Raw genomic sequence first — 23,228 nt, forward strand, 5'->3', positions numbered from 1 at the left:
CCAGAACACGACGAGAAAGGCTGCGACCCGTGCCGATCGTTTCAATCAAAGAAGACGCTCCATGACCGTGGGACTCGACATCACGAGATGCAACACCAAGGCAGCTCTGTACCAGATATCTTCAGCAAAGATTCAGCCTGAGAAGAAACACAAACTTAAGGAGCCGAGGAAGAAGAACACATCTCTGTGTCTGAGGCCGACTCCAACATGGAAGAAGGGGAGCAAGTCACACCAGGTCAGCATATTGTGAGTACAGAAGCCCCCTTGCCCCAACAGCACAAGTCCAAAAAGGCTCTGGTCCTTTCTCTGCCTGTGGGCCATGGTCGACACCAAGAAAAAGTTTTGAGCACCCCGTCCCCCTGGCCCGGAACCGAAACACAAAGAGAAGCCTTCCAGCTTGGGCTCGAGTCGGCCCCATGCCGACGGGAACCGAAATCCGCTGCGCCAAAATCCAAGCATGTCCTGGTCCAGGTTCCATCTTTGTTGACGACTAAGGGCTAGATGTAGGTAATTGTAATTTACAGATTCGAAAATACAGATTTTTACCGATTCTGTATTTTCGAATCGGTAAATGCAATGTAGATAAAAAGTAGCTAAAAAAAAAACGAATCGTTAAGATTCGGTATTTACCGAATCGGTATATACCGATTCGGTAATTGCCATTCATTCCTATTGGCCTGGAGGCCCAAAAGGAATGAATGTCAATTACCAAATCAGTAAATACCGATTCGGTAAAATAGGGAAAAAGTCAAGGGTGGCAGGGTGTCACTTTGACACCCTGTTGCACTCCTGAATAGTGCTGGTGTGCACATGTGGCATACATACATGTCTGTCACATGGCACAGGTGTAAATGCACATATTTGCATTTACAGAGGAATTCCTTATTTACCACCAACTAATAGTTGGTGGTAAATAACGAATCCTTAAAGCACAAAAGCACTCTTTAAAGTGCTTCCTACATCTCATTTACCGATTCGGTAAATACCGAATCGGTAAATGATGATTCGGTAAATACCGAATCGGTAAATACCAATTAGTTATTTACCGAAGCGGTAACTATACCACCTACATCTGAAAAGGGTATTACCAGTCGGTAACGGCCGATTTCGGCCGTTACCGACCGGTAATAGCCTTCCTACATCTGGCCCTATATCTTTGATACCGAAGAGTTCGGAGCCAAAGCTTTTGACACCAAAAACACCAAGTAAAGATAAAAAGACTCCGCCAAAAGAGCCTATGTCCGATGTTACACCTTCGGATCCGAAACAGAAAGAACTGGTTATTAACCCAGATACTGGACATATTCATGCCAAACTGCCTGAAAAAAGGAAACTGGGCCAATATGATGAGCACCACATGCCCCTGAAGAAAAGGAATGTGGGTAATAACCCTTCACCACCTTATGTTTCAACTCCTTCACCTACTAATCCTCAATTAATTATCACACCCACAAATTCACCACGATCACCTGACCCACAGGATGAAGGGATGAGGATAGGTCACAAGATGTTGACCCATTGGAGGATTATGACACTGACTCACAAACGGATACTGACCCTGACTTATACCCTTCCAGGCCATCACTACCTGATGACAATACAGGCTACATTGAGCTTCTCAACGGGGCTGATCATTACCATGGGGTGGAACTACATAAGGAGGCTTTAGAAGAGGACTTCTTGTTTGAGACCCTAAGTTCCTCTAAAAACACTACACACACACTGCCAATGCTTAAGGGGATGCTTAAACATGCAGATGAGGTTTTCAAAGATCCTGTAAGGGCAAGAATCATCACACCCAGGGTTGAAAAGAAATATAAACTTGCACCTACTGACCCTGCCTAAATCAAGGGTCAGCTGCCCTTAGACTCTTTTGTGGTTTCTAATGCTTGCAAGAGAGCTAAGTCACAGACCCCACGTGAGGCCCGTCCTCCTGATAAGGAGTCCAAGTTAATTGTTGCCTCTTGCAAAAGGGTAGCCCCACAAGCAGCTAATCATTGGCACATTGCCAATGCTCAGGCTTTATTAGCCAGATATGATAGGGTTCATTACGATGAGTTAGAAAAACATATGCAATTTCTGCCTGATGAGCATAAATCTAAGGCAACTGGTCTTATCCAGGAGGGCAATCTTATCACAAATACCTCCATCAAGTGCGCCGCAGACACAGCAGCGTGCGCAGTAAACACCAGCGTACTGCTACGCTGACATGCATGGTTGAGAATTTTAGGGTTCAAACCTAAGGTAGAGGCCTCCATTCTTTGGTCCAGCAGTTGACACCTCACTGGAAAAGGTGAAGAAAGACACTGAAGTGCAAAAACCCATGGGGGCTTTGCAGTTATCTGCGAATACTGGTTCTTTTTGGCGCTCCTTTTACAGGGGTGGTTCCAAAATTATTTCCACAGAAAATCCCTCCTCCTCTTACAAGGGCAACAACCAATCAGTCAAAGGGTTGTTTAAAACTGAACTGTCTCCAGCATGGCTTCCCCGAGCCCAGTTAGAGTTCAGTCTAGTCAGGAAATGTGTGAGGATATTGCCAAATTCTTCCTGAAGTGGAGAGCATTATCTCGGTCTTAAGCGGATCAAATAATGCTGGGCTGAACATGTGGAGGGAGGTATCTAAGCCCATGAGGGTTTCCCCCATGCATTGGACAAATATGTGCCACTGCCCGTAAACGATATCCTTGAGCTATTAATGGGAGCCATATCAGGCTCACCTTTTGATCCATGCCCGGTGACTGTTGCAAAACTGGCCCCTGGTCCGATCGCTCTTTCTCTCTCATCCATTTTTAATGGTATGTTTGAAACAGGACAGTTCCCCAAACTTTGAACGGTGGCCTCAATATTGCCCCTACTGAAAAATCCAAGCCTGGACACTAAGGATCCCAACAACTTCCGCCCCATCTCTCTTCTTCCTCTCCCTGCAAAAATGGTTGAAATAATCATGAAACGTCAACTCAGTACTTTTCTGGGGGAAGTATAAGCACGGGATCCCTCCCAATATGGCTTTAGAGAGGGACACAGCACTGAGCCTGCGCCCATAAAGGCCACGGAGGAGATCAGGGAAGCCGTGAATCGAGGAGGCAAGGCAGCCCTGATCTTATTGGATCTGTCCACAGCCTTTGGTACGGTCCATCATTATATTTTGATGGACCGTCTCATGGCATGTGGGGTCCAGGGTAAAGCTTGGGGTCTTCTTAAATCTTTTCTATCAGACAGAAGACAGATTGCATCTCTAGGTAAATTTCAGTCCAAACCCTTTGCACTGCCATGTGGTGTACCGCAGGGGTCCTCACTGAGCCCCACACTCTTTAACGTCTATGTCTTATCATTGGCCCCCGTTATCAGTGCATTCTGGTTTGGTCTTTCTTCCTATACTGATGATAGACAAATTGTGGCGTCTCTGTTACCTGGCCAAGAGATGGGAATAGATAAACGTTTTCAAGTCTGTATGGAATTGGTTGGGAGATGGATGGCAGACAGTTGCCTAAAACTTAATTCCGGTAAAACTAAAGTAATGCTTTGTGGGAACGATCTTAACTTTTGGACTCCTAATTGGTGTCCTGCCTCCATGGGTTCACTCCCTACACCCGCTAAAAAGGTGAAAAATTTGGGAATAATACTGATGAGAAACTCTCTTTTGGGGCCCAAGTAAATGCAGTAACTTCAACAACAGTGCATGTCCTTAGAACTGTCAAGAAGGTATTGCGGCTTTTACCTTCGGGGAGTCTGTAAACCGTAGCTACAGCACTGGTCATGCCGAGGCTGGATTTCTGTATCAGCCTCTATCTAATATGCATCAAAGACTTCTGTATAAACTTCAGCTGCTACAAAATGCCGCAGCCAGATTACTTAGGGGCAAATCCAAGTTCTCCCCGATTTCCAAAGAGATAAAAAAAACTGCACTGGGTCCCGGTGAGGAACTGGGTGCATTTTAAATCTCTTTGCATGGTCTTTAAAGCACTTCACGGCTTAGGACCAGATAATTTAAGACGCCAGTTTCAATGGTATATACCTACAAGAACTCTTAGATATCTGGGAGCCAAGCTGGTCATAGTTCTACCAACAAAAAAAGCTCAGTGGGATGGCAGAGGTTTCTCTTCATGCGCAGCAAAAGCTTGGAATGACTTGCCATTCCATTTTGAGAAATGCCACCAATCTTCTAGCTTTCAGGACAGGGTTAAAGACCTGGCTTTTTGATGAATAAACCCTCTTTTTTCTAGCTCTCCATAAAGGAGAAGTAACCAGCGCCAGGACACCTCTGGGTAACCGTGCGCTCGAAAAGTTTCTGTAACATAACATAACAGTCACCTTCATCAAGAGGCTATTACAGAGCAGGTAGGAGAGGAAACAATAGTAAGGGAAGAGGCAGAGTCAACGCCACACGCACTTCCCCCGCAGACAACAAGCAGTGACTTCCTTCTGCTACCCCTGATCATTCCACTTCTGTTGGGGGACGTCTCTCCAAATTCCTCCCTGTCTGGAACACAATCACCTCAGACAAATTATCCAAAATGGTTACTGCCTGAAACTTACAGACACTCCCCCAAACATCCCTCCAAGATTACGCGCAATGTCACAGGAACATCTTGCCCTTCTACCTCAACAAGTTCTCTCTCTGTTAGAGAAAGGAGCTATAGAACTAGTACATACACTAATAATAACTATGGGTCTCGGAAAACTCATAATCTCTACAGTCAAAACAAGTCCGGTCCACTACATGAAACGTTAGGACCCATCACTACGTGGTATGGATACCCATAGTTATTATTAGTGTATGTAGTGCTTTGTAAGGGATTATAACTGTGCTCAGGTCTTTAAATATTTCCCTTGGACCCTATTCCCTCCGTCTGTATTGTGGCTATAGAACTAGTCCCATTAAAATATCAAGGGGCTGGGATATACTCCCTGTACTTCTTGATTCCCCAAGAAGGAAGGCTCTCTCAGGCCTATACTAGACCTCAGAGAACTAAATCTATATATTCAGTCAGACCACTTTCACATGGTCAAACTCCAGCAAGTGCTACCGCTCCTTCAACAAGTTAACTTTCTGTCCACTCTGGACTTAAAGGCTGCCGATTTCCATATCCCAATGCACCCTGCACACCGCAAAATACCTCAGGTTCATAGTTGCAGGCCAGCACTAACAGTTCAAGGTGCCCCCATTGGGAGTAACTACGGTGACCCAGGGTTTTCACCAAGTACCTGGCAGTAGTCGCAGCTCATCTTCGAAGACAACACATTCCTGTCTTTCCCTATTTGGACGACTGGCTCATAAAAGCCAGCTCGCAAAAACGCTTTCTATGTCACACTCACAAATAAGTGCAATTGCTCCACCATCTTTGAGTCACAGTAAATCTGTTAAATCCCATCTTCATCCATCCCACACACAGGCGTATCTGGGAGCCATAATAGATACGCAAAATGCTTTGGCCTACCCCAATACGGCCAGAATCCACAACATGTAAACGTGACTGTCAGTTTCAGTCTCAACACTCATTGCCAGCTCGAGTGTTCATGCAGTTACTAGGGATGATGGTGTCTTGCATTCTAATAGTCCCTTACGCAAGACTCCAGATGCATCCCCTTCAGGAGTGCCTATCACTTCAGTGGAACCATGCTCAGGGTCTCTTTTTAGATCTAGTGTTGGTGAACGGCTGCACCCATCACTCTTTGCAGTGGTGGAATACACAAAACAAAAGGGTGGCCCTTCATAGACCTGGTTCCACAGATAGTGCTAACAGCAGACGCATCGCTCACTGGTTGGGGAGCTCATCTCCAGACGCATACAATTCAGGGCATGTGGAGCCTGCAGCAAAAGCATCTTCACATAAATCATCGAGAGCTGCTAGCAATTTATCTAGCGCTCAAAGCGTTTCAAGTATTTCTAGTAGTCAAAGCTGTCCTCATCCGTACAGACAACATGACAGCAATGTACTACATACAAAAAGAGGGGGGACACACATTCTCCAGCTGTCACAACTAGCACAGACCATGGAGGTGGGCTATATGTCACAAATTGTATCTCCTTGCAGAACACCTTCCAGAAGTAAATAATCAGCTTGCAGATCTTCTCAGTCACCAAAGACAACAGATCCACGAATGGCAACTCCAGCCTCAAGTTCTCCTCCCATTCTTGCAAATGTGGGGCTTTCCGGACATTGATCTGTTCGCCACAAACCTAAACGGAAAAATGCCCGAGCTTCGCAACCAGGCATCCACACCCATTGTCCAAAGGCAATGCACTATGGATGAATTTGTCAGGGATATTTGCCTTTGCTTTTCCTCCTCTCCCACTAATTCCATTAGTAGTTCGGAAGCTCACACACACACGTCCCTCACACTAATCCTAGTTGCTCCCACATGGGCCCGGCAACACTGGTTCACAATGCTGTTGGAGCTCTCTGTAGTTCCCCACCAAAAAGGATCTCACCCCCAATCTTCTCACTTAGCGCCATAGAGAGATAAGACATCCAGATCCCAGTCATCTCAATCTTGCAATCTGGCACCTGAAATCTTCGAGTTTGGCTACCTTAGTCTCCCGACAGACTGCATGAACCTCCTCAAAGTAACACAAGAGCATGCTATGCAGCAAAGTGGAAGCAATTTGTAATATACTGCAATAACAATGAAATCGATCCGCTAGACGCTTCGGTTCAAAACATCATTTGCTATTCATTACATCTGCTGCGTTCCAATTTAGCGTGCTCTTCCATACGCTTACATCTTGCTGCAATAGCTGCATACCTAGAGAAAAACATCTGTCTCCTTTAGAGTGCCTTTCATTAAAGCATTTATGGAGGGACTTAAAAGAATCATTCCTCCAAGACTTCCACCTGCTCCAGTGTGGAATCTTAACAATGTCCTTACAAGACTGATGGGTCTATCGTTTGAGCCATTGCATAGATGGGAACTGCACTTTCTCACTGAGGAGAGTAGATGCGCTTCAGGCACTAACCATAGAAGACCCATTTTTAAAAGTACACCAAAACAAAGGGGTTCCTACCAAAGGTCATTTCTGCTTTCATATCAACCAATTTGTTGAGTTGCCTGTGTTCTTCCCTCAACCGGATTCTGTGACAAAATGTGCTTTGCCCACTTTAGATGTGAAAATAGCACTACTTTACTGTATAGAAAGGACTAAACCTTTCCGCAAGCCGCTTTTGTGCCACCACATAAAGCCAATCCTATATCAAAATCAGGTATTGCACGGTGAATAGTCAAATGCATTCAGACATGCTATGCAAAAGCAAAACGAACACTAACAATTCCACCTAGAGCGCACCCCACACGCAAACTAGGTGCTTCTATGGCATTCTTAGGAAATATGCCCATTGATGACATCTGGAAAGCTGCATCATAGTCTACACCTCACACATTCACTATTGTGAAGATGTGTTATCAAGACAGCAAGCTAGTGTGGGCCAAGCATTTTTACGTCCACTATTTCAGACGGCTGCAACAGCTACAGGTTTGCCACCGCTTTGGGAGATAACTGCTGTATAATATATACAAAGCATGTGATCTACAGCTCATATTCCTTGAATGGAAAATGCTGCTTACCCAGTATGCATCTGTTGTTGGCATATAGAGCTGTAGCTTGTGTAAGAAATGTGCCTAATTCAGAAATTCACATTCGTAATTTATTTATTTAGCGATGAGGTGCTAACCCGTGCAAACTTAGGTATGTACTTGTGTGAATTTGTTTAGGTGTTTGTGTCCCTGTGTTAGCACATTAAAGTCAGAAAGAGTGCAGTAATACAAATGAAGCAATACTGCATTGTATTCTTAATTGCCTTCTTATTGGCAACTACATTGAATGCATCCTCACCTTCATTTTAGTCCTGATTTTTTTTTCTTTTTGGAGCGAAGGTTGGATAGTGAGGGGCCCTTCATTATTTTCCATCTTTTGTTTTTATGACATAAACAGAAACACAAGGCTATTTTTAAGGCACCTTTGTCATCCTATCTTGAATTCACATAGAAACAAAAGGTAAGAATGTTTCACTTCAATTTAGTCCTGATTTTGTTTCTATGAGAAACAAAGATGGAATTGCAGTAGAGCCTTCATTTCAGTCTTGAGTTTCTTTCCATAACCGAGAAATAAATGGAGGAACATTATGAAGGATTAAAAAATGCATTAAAAAATGTCTGTCAGCACTGATGTGAAGTGCTGTGGGCTTCAGCAGGGAATAGCGAGAGATGTGGTTGGCAATGAGGAAATTAGATCGGAGGAATGATGCCATGCAGTTAAAGGAAACAAAGAAAGGGAAAATGGGCCTTACAGGCACTCATGAGGAGCCAGATAGAATGTCAGTCAACACACTGGAGCAGAGAATAGGGATCTGGAGGGAGCACTGAGATGGAGTAGATGATAGAAAACGAAGAGTTGAAACACCCGGAATAGAGAGAAGGAGCCCAGCTATGATGGATGGCGTTTCACATCTCGTGAGTGGTATCGCTTGCCCTGGATTTTATTGTTGCGCTTATCCCTACCATAGTGCTAGAATATAAAAAAGCTATTGTTTTCTTGTTAGAATTATTAGAATACAGTACTTTGCATTTCTGCTGGGTATTGGCTTCTTCTGGTGCCTAAATAATTAGAAATCCTATTTGTGATTTAGATGCATTTTTACAAATCTAAAATGTGGTTCTCTTTTCATTCCAAGATTATTGACAGTATTATTGAAGAAAGCCAAAAGGAAAATGAAGTGGATGTTGTACCATCGTCGGCCAGCATTCAAGAAGAGCCAGTGGATCTTACATCAGATGCAAGTGCACTGACCTCTGACACAAGTCTTCGTAACAGTATTCCTAAACTGTTAGTTACAGAGACTGTGGCACATGAGGACAGTGAGGAGACTCTGGATAATAATTCTAGTAAACAGACTGAGTCAAATTCCATTCCCTGTTTGATCTCTGGTGAGACCACTGAGAAACGGCTAGAGAAAACTTCGTACTTAGAAGAAATTGTAAATACCTCTCAGGAGCTTAATATCTACCAAACCAATGAAAAATCAGAAGAAACATCCACAGAAGAGAAAGTTACAGAAAACGAGCACAAAAATAATGTAGAGCAGATGCTATTGGACTCCACTTCTGCCAAAGAGTTTACCAACACAGAGGAAATCCCTCCAGCTAAACCTCCTAGGCAGCTTTGCATAGAACCAGACATAGTTGCAAGCACAAAGAAAAATGTTCCATCACGCCCACCACTGCCAGTAAATGCACCGCCTCCAAGACCACCACCTCCTGCACGACCTGCACCTCCACCACGAAAAAAGAAAAACGACTTTGATTATGAAGTACACAAATCTGGCTTGGAAGGTAAGCATGCTGGGTTTTTTCTCTGTAATATTCCTTGCAAAATGTTAAGAATGTTGATGAGGTGTATGTGTCTTACGGACATAATAAAGGCTTCTTAGTAATTACAGAAAAATCAATTGAGACTATCTCCAGTTAGAATTTTTTCAGAACATATATAAAGTTATTTTTTCATTACTAGTTAGATGATTCCATATAAAATGTAAGAATACAAAGCAGTAGTAGTAGCTAACAAGATCGTAGTTGTTACTGTAAAGACATATTTGAGTGGATTGTAACAATTCGATTTAGTAACAAGTGAAAAGCATAGGGCAATATGATATCAGACACCTTACTATCAATGGTGTCAACAAGGGCGATGGGCCAGGAAGGCCACCGCTGACAACATACATGCAAGAGATATTGCAGCACTCTGTATTTAGTCCACTATTTCGATTTAGTCCAATGAGTCAGAATCACGATATGTTAAATCCAAGTACTGTTTATTATATGTGATTTAAGATCTACATCAAAAGCCGCAGCCAACATGTGTTTCATCACCCGCGTGACTCCTATATGGCTGCAAAATTGTACAATGCAATAAAAGGCTGTCAAAACCTTCGTATTCTTTTATGCAAAATCTAAATCAGTGGGCAGGGACTGACACACTATGTAGATGTGAAAAATGATGAAAAGATTAAAAAAGTCCTTGAATACCCGTAGGCAAGGCATCCTAGTACGTGATTGTGTAAGAAAGAGAAAGTAATGAAGATTGGAAAGAAAGAGGATTTAGTCAAGTGCTCCTGTGCAGCGAGACCAATCCAGCAAAACCCGTTTATGCCTGTAAGACGCTGTATATTTGTGAAGCTGTCGGTGTGTAAGGCACCCATCACCCAAAATGAACAACCAGTCAAGTTTAAGGAAGAGCACAAACGTCTTATTGTAGTTGCTATTTGAAAGTCTATTTGAGGCAGTTCCCCAATCTCGTCTCCAAAGTTGCAGTATTGCTTGGGAAAAGGAACAACAATTACCATTGGCCATGTTTTAATGTCTGTAGTAGATAACCTCCAAAACTATCTCTGTACGGGAGGACACCAACCTGTTTGGTTAGTGGTGTTTCCTGTATGAGCAACTGGCCTGGCAGACTAACTTCGTATTGTTTTGGCTGGTGCATTTCAGGTTTGGTTTGTTTGGTCTACGGAAGAAAACAGGTGGATCTATTAATTGCATGAGTAGAAGTACTCTCAACAAGTGTCCATGCTGTATGAAGGCCCCGTGACATTGATACCCAGAATTTTCCTCCGAGATCAATATCCTGATTTTTAAGGAACAAGTTGGATGTGTTCCAAGTGTCTTCGTGGTCCTGTGGAAGTAATGGTTGAGAGCATACATTGAAATGCTTGGCTGTATTGAGATAAACATATCCCAGAACACAAATTGTGTGGAAAAAAGAAAAGGGCTCTTTTCTAAAATTAACCAACTGTGACAAAGTTCCCATAAAAGTTGTCATGTGAAGTCCTAGTTCTTGGGAATCAAGAGTGAATAGCCATAAACAGTCTGGTATAGTCAAAACCATTGGAGAAATGTGAAGGGAATCATAAGTACCAGAAACATACAAAGAACACTATAGTAGTAGAGGCGCTGCTCATTTCTACCTTTCAATCTTTCACTTTTCCAAAACCTTATTTTTTACTTATTAAGCATTCATGTTTGTTCAAGGTTGGATAAAATTCAGCCGTGGGCACAGGTACACCGAACCAGGCTGAGCACTTGGGACTGGTTAAACGAATGTGAATTTCACATATGTTTTTACTTTCAGTCATTGTTATATCTGTGCATCACTTACCATTTCGCACACAGGAGACGATGGGCCACCATGTGTACCCAGGAGCGCTTTTTTTCTTTCCCACTCTATTTTGGGCTTCTTTGCAATGATGAGAGCCACTCTAACCACAATTGTAAGCCAACTAGTACAATGGCATAGCTATGGTTTCTTAGATGCACTGCTGCCTCTATTACTATATTGTTCTTTGTATGCTTCAGGTAGTTCTGATTCCTCTGTTTTCTCCAAGGGATTTGACTACACCAGACTGTTTAAGACTATTCACTCTTTTGATTCTCAACAACTAAGACTTTAGGCAATAACTTTTAGATGAATTTCGTTACAGTGGGTTAATTTTGGACAAGAGCTTTCTTCTGTTTTCTACACCATTTGTGATCTGGGATATGTTTGTCTCATTACAGCCAAACATATCAATGGGTGTGCTATACCATTAACTCCACTGGACCACAGATACACTGGGAACACCTCCCACTTGTTCCTTGAAAAAACAGTATGTTAATCTTGGAGGTAGATAGAAAATTCTGGGGATCATTGTCACCGGGCTTTTATATACGCATGGGGACTTGCTGAGAGTACTTTTACTCATGCAATTAATAGGTCCACCTGTTTTCTTCCATAGACCTAACAGACCATACCAGAGGCGCACCAGCAAAACAATAGGAAGTTAGTCTGCCGGAACAGTTGCTGATGCAGGAGACACCGCTAGCCAACCAGGTTGGTGTCCTCCCTTACAGAGATAGTTTTGGAGATTATATACTACATCCATTTAAACATAGCCAATGGTAATTAATTTTCCTTTCCCCAGGCAACACTACAACTTTGGAGACAAGATCGAGAATGTGTCAAATAGACTTTCAAATAGCTTTACTGAATTTTGTGTTATCTACTACAAAAAGAAGTTTAAGCTGTTCCTTAAACTTGACCCCATGTGTTAATTTTGGGTGACGGGTATCTTACACACCGACCTCTTCACAAATATACTGTGCCTTATAAGCATAAACATGTTTTTTTTGGTTGGTCTTGCTGCGCACAGGAACCCCTGACTAAATCCGCTTTCTTCCCAATCTTATTACTTTCTTTTTCTAGCACAATCACGTACTAGGGTGACTTCCCTATGGGTATTCTTCTAGGACTTTTTGAATCTTTACTTTCTTTACTTAATTTTTCACATCTACATAGCATGTCAGTCCCTGCCTACTGACATAGATCTGCATACAAGAATATTAAGGTTTTGACTGCCTTTTGTTGTATTGTACAATTTTGCAGCCTTGAAGAAGTCATGCAGAGGATGAAACACGTGTTGGCTGTACCTTTTGATGTAACTTTTTTTCTGAAGAATTTAAGTCACATACAATAAACAGAACTTGGTTTAACTTATCTTGATTCTGACTCATTAGACTAAATCGAATTACTGGACTACATACAGAGTGCTACAATATCTCTTGCATACATATGTGGTGTAGGCATATGTATGAAGAAATATTAAGAACGAAAAGCTATCATCCCAAATTACATTGTTACTTAACATTGAATGTTCCTTGATGTAAATGTTGGGCAAGTCCTGCAAAGGGGCCCTTTTACTTGGCTTGGTTTGAGCTACACGTTTGTAATTTTAAGACAAAAGAACACATCATAGGTTTTCTTATCAGCAGGGCACATTTTCGAAACAGCCTAGCATTTCAAAAGGCAACATCTACCCATAACATGGGACGCACCAAATAATTGTATACATTACTTCCCATGTACCACGCTCCTGTGCCTTTTGGTTAGGTAAATGCTATAAAAATACCATATATGTACTTTGTTCAAAAAAGCTCTTGGGAACTTTTCTCAATAGCCATGAAAATAATCCAGTAGCCTAGTAGAGAGGTGATTGGGGGAATAAATAATATCCAAGTGCCTCCCAGCACCATTGAACAAACCCATGAAATATAACACACATCCATCCGTTCTTCTTAACGGAGAGGACCTCCATGAGATGGATTTATCATATAACAAATATATTGAAGTGGATCATAGGGATGAAAACATCCTTGTGGATTGTCCCAAACCTTCGCGGTCTAAATAGAACTGTGTGATTTAAGAAAAAAACATAATTGACGGTTCTGGCTGGCTTTAAGTGTAAACCCTACGCTCATATTTCGTACTCGAAAGCATAGAGAGTTTTGAAACCTAAGCACTCTTTCTATGCCTCTAGTTCCTTTCTCCTTAGCAGCTTCCCTTGACTCATATGCTTTTTTGTCCAGTCAGGCATAGGTTAGATTTATCTCCTGCTCTGATAATAGATGTTTGATGGCATGTGTGGCTGTAGATACACTTACTCTGCATACTTCTGCATCTAATGTTGGGTTTGTAGTTGTACAAGTTGTTTTTCGTCAAATTGTTTCGAACCACAAAGTAGAGTGACTCTTTTTCTCTGTGATATTCCATTTTTGAAAGTAGGATCTGCTTTTATGGTTACCCCCACTTATTGCCTGGTGCTAAGCTGTTTTTGACTAGTCTAACTGGATCCTGCTAATCAGGACCCCAGTCTCTCTGCTGTCTCCCTTAAATTGTTATGACGAGTACTTAGGTACATCCCAGATTGGATACTGAGGCACCCTTATAAGTCCCTAGTATATGGTACAAAGTTACCCAGGGCATAGGTACCCCAGAGGTTCCCCATTGGGCTGAAGCATGTATTATGCCACCCATGGGAGACCATTCAAACTGTAACTACAGGCCTGCCATTGCAGCCTGTGTAAGCTGGTGCTAGCACCACTTACGAAAGATATAGGTTTCCAATACATAAGGTCACTGCACTTAAAACCTAGAAGTCACCCCTATAGTGGGCCCTTTGCAATCGTGAGCGCACGGTGCTTGGTTATAAGTGTGAGGGTACAGCCTACGGAGTCCATTCTCCCGGGTTGTAAGTGAAGCAGACATTTACCAAATAGAGGGGCAATACATAATTATGCGATGACCTTCTTGTAAACGGTGTGGGAGGTATGATTCCAAGCACTGCACTGGCCTTCATTAGGCTCTCCATACTCCTGGTTCCGGTCTTCTAGACCCAGACACCACAACATGAATGCTGCCGACCAGAGACATAATTCTGCCCTCCTGCTGCTGAGCCAAGCTTGAGCAGGGAAAGGCAGAACAATAGGCATCCTGTCACAGGAAGGTGTGACCCCCTCCCCGACAGGATTTAGTGTACTGGGGCGGGTCGGCGCGCTTATCAGCACCACTCAGTCTGCATGAGGAGCACATTTGGTGCCTCTTGCATAGTCCAATTCAAACCAGCTCTGGCATCCGTTGGCTCCAGCTCTGGCCCGAAACTGGACAAAGAACATGGGAGTAACCTCCCCACTGTCCACTCTATCCCCTGGGAGGGAACTTTGAATCGTCCCAACCCTTTCCCTAGGGTACTTAAGGGCTTACCTGTGGGTGGGTCTCTAGATTTGTTGTGGGACACGATTCAATTCAGACACCATTTCAACTTCTAACGTCTGGGCACTCTGGACTTTGTTTGAGCTAAACTTCATCCCCCTTTAAGTCTGCTGCATCATCTGTGCCAGTCCACCATACAAGAACCTTCCAAGGCCTGTCGGCATTAAAGAAGTGAAGGAGTCACTTCCCTGCATCTGCAGGCACCCCAACTAAGCTTGGTGGTCTGCTGATCCTGAGCTCCTACGGACTCTGATAGGTTCAACAACAAAGGTAGTTGTTCTCCACAGCTCTCGAAGCCTGACCTGCATTCTCACTAAGTTTGAAGCCAGTATCCCTCGTGAGAGCTGCAGGAACCGAACCCCTATGCACAGCGTCAACTTGTTGTTGCAAAGGTTTGTTAGCTAGCTTCCAAGAAGATCTTCGGGTTCCAAGTAGCCCCAACCTCGAGCATCTCCTGTGACCAGAATCTTCAGTCACACCGCATCGTTTGCATTGTGGCCTGCATCTTTTTGGTGAGCCGCTTGAGGTCCTCTCGTGACTCCAGTAACTCTGGCCTGTGGGTCCATTTGAGGGTTACCTGGGCTTCTTTTGGACTCCCCTGATTGCTCAGAGCCTGCCCTTGACTTCCCTGCTTGTGGTGAGTCCGCTGAACCTTGCTGGTCCCGACATTGCACCTTCTTTGACTTCTGTGTTTGTTGCATTTGCCAAGGCTTGTTGGTGCTACCTCTGGACACCGACCCAATAGCACTCGGCATCTGGTATGGGACAGCTCGTGCACAGCTCCTGGTTTTCCTCCGCAACGCCTGGTCCTCACAGCGGCAGTGTCAAGGTCCTAGTCAACAATCCTGCAACTGCCGACATTAATAGGCATTTGTCTTCCAGATCTCCTGGTCACTCCTGAGTGACATAGACTCTGTCCCCTCTGTTTGCAAGTACCTCTCAACTAGAATACACCTTTGGATTCCACCGGACACTTTCTGCTTCTTCAGCGGTGGCCCTTTCCTGAAGTCTTCCATTGGGTTCGACAGCGATTTCCGACACCACTCACACCTATGCACCCGGCTTCCCTGGTGTAGGTAATGTGGGTGCTAGGGTATCCACAGGTGGGGTGGCTTCCAGTTTAAAAAAATAGATATTTTTTTTTTATTAAAGTTGAACATAAAACATAAATCACATGTCAAATTTACATAAGGCACCACACTTATAACAACCACATGGTCTATAAAAGCAATAAGGAATATAGATCTATGTTCTGCTCTCCACTCTGTCCCCTTGGCTCATTTCTTCCACTGGGTTTTTTCAAGGTCCACTGGGAAGGGTCCTTAATCTTTAAAACTCCACCTGCGACTTACACGTTGATTTGTACGGAACACACAATTGTGTTCCCACACTGCACACACTCTCCCTGGGGCTCCTAGTCACTCACCTTGAGTGGCTCTTTGAATCCACAGCACTTGTATGTCCTCTCGACTTTGTCTTGACCCGAGTCGTGGTTCTTACACCACTTTCTTAGTATATGGCTTGGCCCCCCCCCCCCCCCCGCCGGGGTCCTCTGTGTATTGCATGCTATTTACTTGATTTCCATGCAAAGTATTGTGTGCATTGTGAATATCTCTGGGCAAGAGAGATTTGTATATATTAGACAGTATTATGTAATATCTTTATAAATACCTTGTGTGGTTCTTTTTCACTTAACCTATACATATGAGTGTGTTCTGGTTTAACAAGCTGCTTTACACTCCTTCTGGACTAAGCCTGAAGGCTGCTCTCCAAGGCTACCACTTAGAGAGCTTTCAATGGTTGTCTAAGACCTCCTAAATCACCATAAGGGTTCTCTAGACTGGCGCAGAGTGCATTAGATGCATCAGACACACTAGCTCAAGGAATAAACACCAGTGCCCTCCTCAGACGTAATGCTTGGCTCCATAAGGGTTTTCTAGACTGATGCAGGGTGTCCACTTACATAACTGTGTACCAGACCCTCCCGTTGCCATTGTCTATCGAAGACACTTATGACTCATACGTGGAGGACGAACTGGAGTACAACCTGCCACTCAGGCAGCGTGTGAGCACCATCGACCCCGACCCCGACCCTGTCCCTCCTCCTAAAATAACTTCCAAATCTTCACTCTTTCCATTACTTGAGGTTGCTGGACCGCCACTGCCATCTGGCCGTGGTCGGATCCGAAAAGAGACTTTGGCTGCCCCACCCTTTGGTCCGGCACCAAAATTATCTACCAAGGTTAAATCCTTGGTATCGAGCTCGGATCGGACACATATCACGGTGTCCTCCCAATCTTCAGGGTTGACCCTGCATCTGACTTCTTCTGCCTCAGTGCCAATACAAAAACATAATTCCGCTTCGAAATCTTGGGTTCCTAAACAAGCCTGACCGAAATTCTAGAATCACTAGAAGGTTCTCAAATCATTGGAGGCAAACATTTCCAACATATCAAAACATTCCACAGTTTGTATGTCTCTTGTTGAACCTATCTTCAAAACTATGAATTTTTGACAAAGAAAGATCCAGATTCAACAAGGAACTGGATAAGCAATGGCCTCTCCTCAACGAAAGATAATATTGATTTTTGAGGAGGATTTGGGCACCATTGTGCCACAAAAAAGGTCAAAAGACACTGCTTTCAATCCTACTAATCATCCTCCACCTCCTTCTCTGACACCACAATCACTACCACCACCATCTCCTCCTTCCTCTCATACATTTTCCACATCATGATCCAATAGATGCTACACCTCCAGGTTCACCTAGATCACACACTGGGGGATTGGGGGACCCATTTTGAGAACCAGACTCGTGGGACACTTAGAATACTGATCCCATGATGACTAATGATCTGGATTTATATCCAACTAGACCCTCCACTCCTGAGGATGCTATTGCCTATCAACAGGTTATTGCTAGGGTAGCTACTTCCCATTGTGTCCAATTACATAAATATTATTTAGAAGAAGACTTGCTTTTTGACACTCTTTCTTATACACACAAGAGCACGCAGTATTTACCTTTGCTCCCTGATATGTTGCGCCATACTCAGGATATTTTCAAAGAGCCCATCCATGCTAGGGCCATTACCCACATGTGGATAAAAAATATAAGCCAGCTCCTTCAGATCATCTATTCCTACGTGGTCAGGTTCCATCAGACTTGATAGTTGCCACCACTGCTCGTAAAAGAAATTGTAGTCAAGCATCTGCAGATACGCCAACCCCTGAAAAAGAGAGCATGCTTATCAATGCAGCAGTCATAATGGTAGCGGCTCAAGGAGCTAACCACTGGCATCCTGCTAACTCCCAGGCCCTCCTAGCCCGCTATATTAGAGCCCACTGGGATGAAATGGAAGAGTTTTTACAACATCTCCCTGAGGAGTTTCATAGAAAGGGGCAGTAGATGGTTAGACCATCACTAATAACTCTATCAGATGGGCCTTAAATGCAGCAGACACATTAGCTTGAGGAATAAACACCAGTGTCCCCCTCAGACATAATGCTTGGCTCAGGTGTTGGGCTTTAAGCCAAAAGTGCTACGAGTGGTCATTATTATGCCCCTTGACAAAGAACATGTATTTGGTCCTCACGTGGACATCGCCATAGATAAAATCAAAAAGATACATAGACAGGTAAGCCCTTGGATGCCTGACAAATTAATACATCTAGAGGTTCCTTTTGTCGATCAGGGTCGAGGGGTGGGTATAAGTCTTCAAACACAGACTCCTCCACTTCCCAACAGAAGCAGGGCCAACACACCTTCTCCAAAAGTTTTTTCAGGGGCTCCTTTAAAAGTTGTAACAATAGGGGTGGCAGAGGTGCTTTTACCCGTGGGGCATCCTCCACTTACAAACAGTGACTGCCTCACCCCCCCCCCCCCACCACACAACACCTATCGGAATAGGACTTCAGTTTTTCCCTTGAATTTGGGAATCCATCACCACATACTAGTGGGTACTAGCCATTATCCAACATGACTATTGTCTGGAGCTTGTTACCACACCACCCAGCATCACAACTCACACTCACAAATTATCACAGGATCATCTAGCTCTTCTCAAACAAGGAGTCCAAGACCTACTCCTCAAAGGGGCCATAGCTCCAGTGTCCCTATTCATCAGCAGGGCACAAGAGTATACTCCCTATATTTTCTCATTCCAGAAAGAATTGGTCCTTAAGACCAATCTTAGATCTCAGGCCCCTCAATTATTACACCGTCTCAGATCATTTTCACATGTTCACTGTAGGAAGATGGCTCTGTATATACTATGCCAAATTGCGGTGTAGTGTGCATAGAGTCCAGTGGATCCCCAGCAGCTTTACAAAGGCTCAAGTAGATAATACAAATGCTCTTTTTTAGGTCTCGCCTGGCGACGCAGCGCTAATCGCTGTTGCCAGCGAGATTACTGTTACTGAGTTGCCTCTCATGGGAGACAAGACATGGGCACGCGCAAGAGACGGACTGGAAATGTGGACGCGCGCGTGAACACGCTCTAGCATCCACTGTGAGCCGTTCTGTTGCCGTTAATTAAGTTTGTTTCATACTGCTCTCAGTAACAAGCACACGAGAAATTGAAGTGTGCTTTAACAGGGTGGACTTGTGATACTGCTTTATTTTTTATTATTTCCTTTTAGCAAGTTTCAGAACATGAAATAAGCGGCGTCTCGCTGGCACCATGGCTTCAGTAATAAGCAAATGCAATATAAACAGTGCCTTCCGGCACAGCGGCCAAAGTGTGGCTTGCTATTGGCATAGTTGTGGTGAAGCTCTCTCCCTCCCTGCCACCTCTTTGCTATGCCCGACTTGCCCAACCTCCCCCCCTTCCTAAACACCCAAATGCAGTCTATTTAGGTCTTGCCTGGCCCAGCGGCAGTACCCCGACTGCACCCCCACTGTCACAAGACCATGGACGGACTCACCTAGGGTGTCAGGCATCAGGCAGTGCATAGGCAGCACGCCCAGCACCAAGCAGGAGCCCCGGCCGGCTTCCTGACTACCCGGGAGCACAAGCATGTTCCTCAAGCGTCGGTCCTTTCCTGTTCTACCAGGCTCCTCCAGTGCTAACTTTCAGCCGGCCCTCCACTCTTGCTCTCGTCAGTGTCCACCCTTGCCCGATGCTGCCTCCTTCCAAGCGAGACTCACGGGCGGCCGAGGTGGCAGCGGGGCAGGCTAGTCTTGCCTCGCACCCGGGTGCTGCTGGAACTTTCTGTGGCGGCTCCTATTGCACTGTGGGCGGGAAACAGAAACACTGAGGCCAGCTCTTTTCATGACGCAAGCTCCTCGCAGGGATTTCACAGCCTTGTTGCGCACGCGCGCACCACATGGCTTATTCTTCTTTGTCACTTGACAGCACTCCTGTGTGCACGGTCTGGCAGTGCTGTACACATGGTTCAACCGGCTGCGCGGTGTACGGCAGTGAGCGACCAGTCTCTCTTGGACTGGACTGTTGCGCTGTGCGCCCTCATTGCACACAGCTTGGACTCTAGCCGCTGGTTCCGCTGTCCGCACTGCACAATGCATCCAGTGAGCTGTGGTATCTCACTGCACGGAGTACTCTGTGTGCACTCAGCTGTGGACCCAGGTCGCTGGCTACAGAGTTTGGGGGCGCAGCGCTTGCCCTGGACTCTCTCGGACTGCAGAGTGCACATGGTCTGCGGTCACCGTGCACACCCTGCTGTGGGCGCTGGCTGCAGAGTCCGGGTGGCGCTGCGTGTGCTGGGGTCACTTATCGACTGGAAAGTTTACTCAGCATGGTCTGTGGCTTAACATGCTGCAGAGTTTAACGGGGTGTTCTGTGGTCTCTCTTGGACTCCGTGGTGCACTCGAAGTGTGGCGTGCACTCGGTGCGTAGCGTGCACACTCCGCCGTGCACCGCGTGCTCTTGGGTTTAACAGGTTGCAGCGTTTAGGGGCCGGAGCGAGCGCTGCTGGGGATTCCAGCTGTCTGGATAAAGAGGGGGTGGCCCCCCAAATAGACGGCGGCAGGTGCGCTGATGCTGAAGCCCACGGATATCTCCTTGACCGGCATTCACACATGGGCCATGCTGTGCGGACGGAAAAAAAACGTGCCGCCCGACTTTGGTAAGTAAACCCATATTTACAATTTTGTACCTGAAAAAAACGTGTTCTTTAATAAAGGACGCCGTTTCCTCTAACGTGTCTGGTAAAATCTACTGTCCAAACTAAAATTTCTCTTTCACCGCCTACCCCTCTTTTTAGATTTGTTGTGTCTTTACTCTTTCTTGTGTGCTCTATTGCGCCTCTTGGCTCTGTAAAGAAACAATAACACCGCTAACCTTTCGAACTTCTTTTTAAAGCTATTGTTCTTCAGGTGGGAGTCTCCTAACATTCCAAAGCTGCGGCGACAGCATAGAAAAGAACCTGCCGCCCGGTATGCAAATTAGGACAGTGCACTGGCATCGCTGCCCACTGACCGCAGGTGGACTGCTGAACACTGTTATTACTGTACTTTACTACACAACCCAGCGAGGGGAGGGTTATTCCTCGCTTCCACTAGGGCCCATGGTACCGTTCGCATGCCACACTACGTAAGCAAACAAGCATTTGTTGGGTGGACACCAGGGCTTAAAGTGGAATGAAAAACCTGGGGCTATAGGTTTGGCATTTACAAGAGTTTGAGCTATTGGCATTGTAAATGACAATGCCTTTTAACTATGTGTTAATTATAAAAACAGGTAAATAAAAGGCATTGTCATTTACAATGCCAATAGCTTAAACTCACGCAAATGCGAGACCTATTGCATTGCAAATGCTTGTTGTGGTAGTGTGGGCAAGCAGTTAGGCTCATCAGAGTGCAGTGCTCAGCATTTGTTGTACACATACAGGCAATAAATGATACACACGCTTAATGACTAAGTCAGAGACCAGTGGTTTTAAAAATAATAATTTTAGTTTATTTATTTTATAGAACCAAAGATACTTTGTTACGTGCAAGTACTTTTTGCAAGATCAATGCTTTTCAATGTAAAAAGTGAACACAGTGCATTTTTTAACAATGCAATCAGCAATATGCAGGTAAGTAAACGATTCCTGATATTGAGTTTCTGCATAAAGAATCTGTACCAGGTAAGTGACAAAACAGCACAATCAGTGGCACTGGGGTGGCTGGGTTTAGAGGTCAAACTCTGTGTCTGGTGCCAGTGTTATCCACTGGAGAAAGGGGGCAATTGAAGTGGTACTACTTACAGGTGAGTAGCACGGTTTGTTAACCCAGTCGCCGGGGGCTAAGATAAGCACAGGAGGGGCCACAGGGAAGCATCAAACTTATACCTCCAGCGGCACAGGTACGGCCGGGTGCAGAGTGCTAACTTTGCGTTAGGCGCCCAATGCAAACCAATCAGGAATGTCGAAGTCGGAAAAAGCGATACAAAAGGGGATGATGGACTGAGCGTTTGAACAAATCAAACACTCACCCCCAGTAAACTGATCTGGGTTTAATCCATCACCATTCTTTAGTTCACTCAGCCACCCCAGTTCAGACATGGCTATATGCAAATCAGTCTGACCCTGTGCCTCATGGGAACAGTCCAGCCCGAACTGCCAAGCCATGTCTTCCCTGGACCGGAAACAAGCATCCTGGGACCAGTTTCGGATTCATAATCCTCATCAGCCAGGCTATCTTGAATCCAGTGGGCAAGTGAACAAGGGACTCACGTCTGAGCATACCCTGCCACACTTAGGGCGAACAAAGCGATACAAAAGGGGATGATGGACGGAGCGTTTGAACAAATCAAACACTCACTCCCAGTCAACTGATCTGGGTTTAATCCATCACCATTTTTTAGTTCACTCAGCCACCCCAGTTCAGACATGGCTATATGCAAATCATTCTGACCCTGTGCCTCATGGGAACAGTCCAGCCCGAACTGCCAAGCCATGTCTTCCCTGGACCGGAAACAAGCATCCTGGGACCGGTTTCGGATTCATAATCCTCATCAGCCAGGCTATCTTGAATCCAGTGGCCAAGTGAACAAGGGACTCACGTCTGAGCATACCCTGCCACACTTAGGGCGAACAAAGTGATACAAAAGGGGATGATGGACGGAGCGTTTGAACAAATCAAACACTCACCCCCAGTCAACTGATCTGGGTTTAATCCATCACCATTCTTTAGTTCACTCAGCCACCCCAGTTCAGACATGGCTATATGCAAATCAGTCTGACCCTGTGCCTCATGGGAACAGTCCAGCCCGAACTGCCAAGCCATGTCTTCCCTGGACCGGAAACAAGCATCCTGGGACCGGTTTCGGATTCATAATCCTCATCAGCCAGGCTATCTTGAATCCAGTGGCCAAGTGAACAAGGGACTCACGTCGGAGCATACCCTGCCACACTTAGGGCGAACAAAGCGATACAAAAGGGGATGATGGACGAAGTCGGAAAAAGGCTGCAGGTACAGGCCTGGAGACCTACAACTGCACAGGTAAGTTGGGATGTGCTGGAGCATCAGGGCACTGTCAGTTAATCTCCTCTAGGCCCAGGGGCTCCGGGTGCAGAGATGTCCTTTTGCATCAGAAAACAGCTTACCAGTGCAGGTCGCAGTTGAGGGGATCATCATGCAAAGACTGCAGGCGTCAACGTGGAGTCCAGCATGGGTCAACCCACGGTCGACTCATACTCAGAAAAG

General features: G+C 45.1%; 1 protein-coding gene across 2 annotated transcripts in view; it reads left to right on the plus strand.

The window, feature by feature from the left end:
• WDR44 (WD repeat domain 44) overlaps window positions 1-23,228 on the plus strand; it is a 543,349-nt gene that overhangs the window by 155,956 nt on the left and 364,165 nt on the right. For both annotated transcript variants that reach the window (XM_078688542.1, XM_078688543.1), the window contains one exon: window positions 8,670-9,327. In XM_078688542.1, the coding sequence (XP_078544668.1) occupies window positions 8,670-9,327 (658 nt within the window). The remainder of the gene's footprint in view (window positions 1-8,669; window positions 9,328-23,228) is intronic.

The sequence above is a fragment of the Lissotriton helveticus genome, chromosome 4_1 (assembly GCF_964261635.1).
Source record: "Lissotriton helveticus chromosome 4_1, aLisHel1.1, whole genome shotgun sequence".
Taxonomy (NCBI): Eukaryota; Metazoa; Chordata; class Amphibia; order Caudata; family Salamandridae; genus Lissotriton; species Lissotriton helveticus.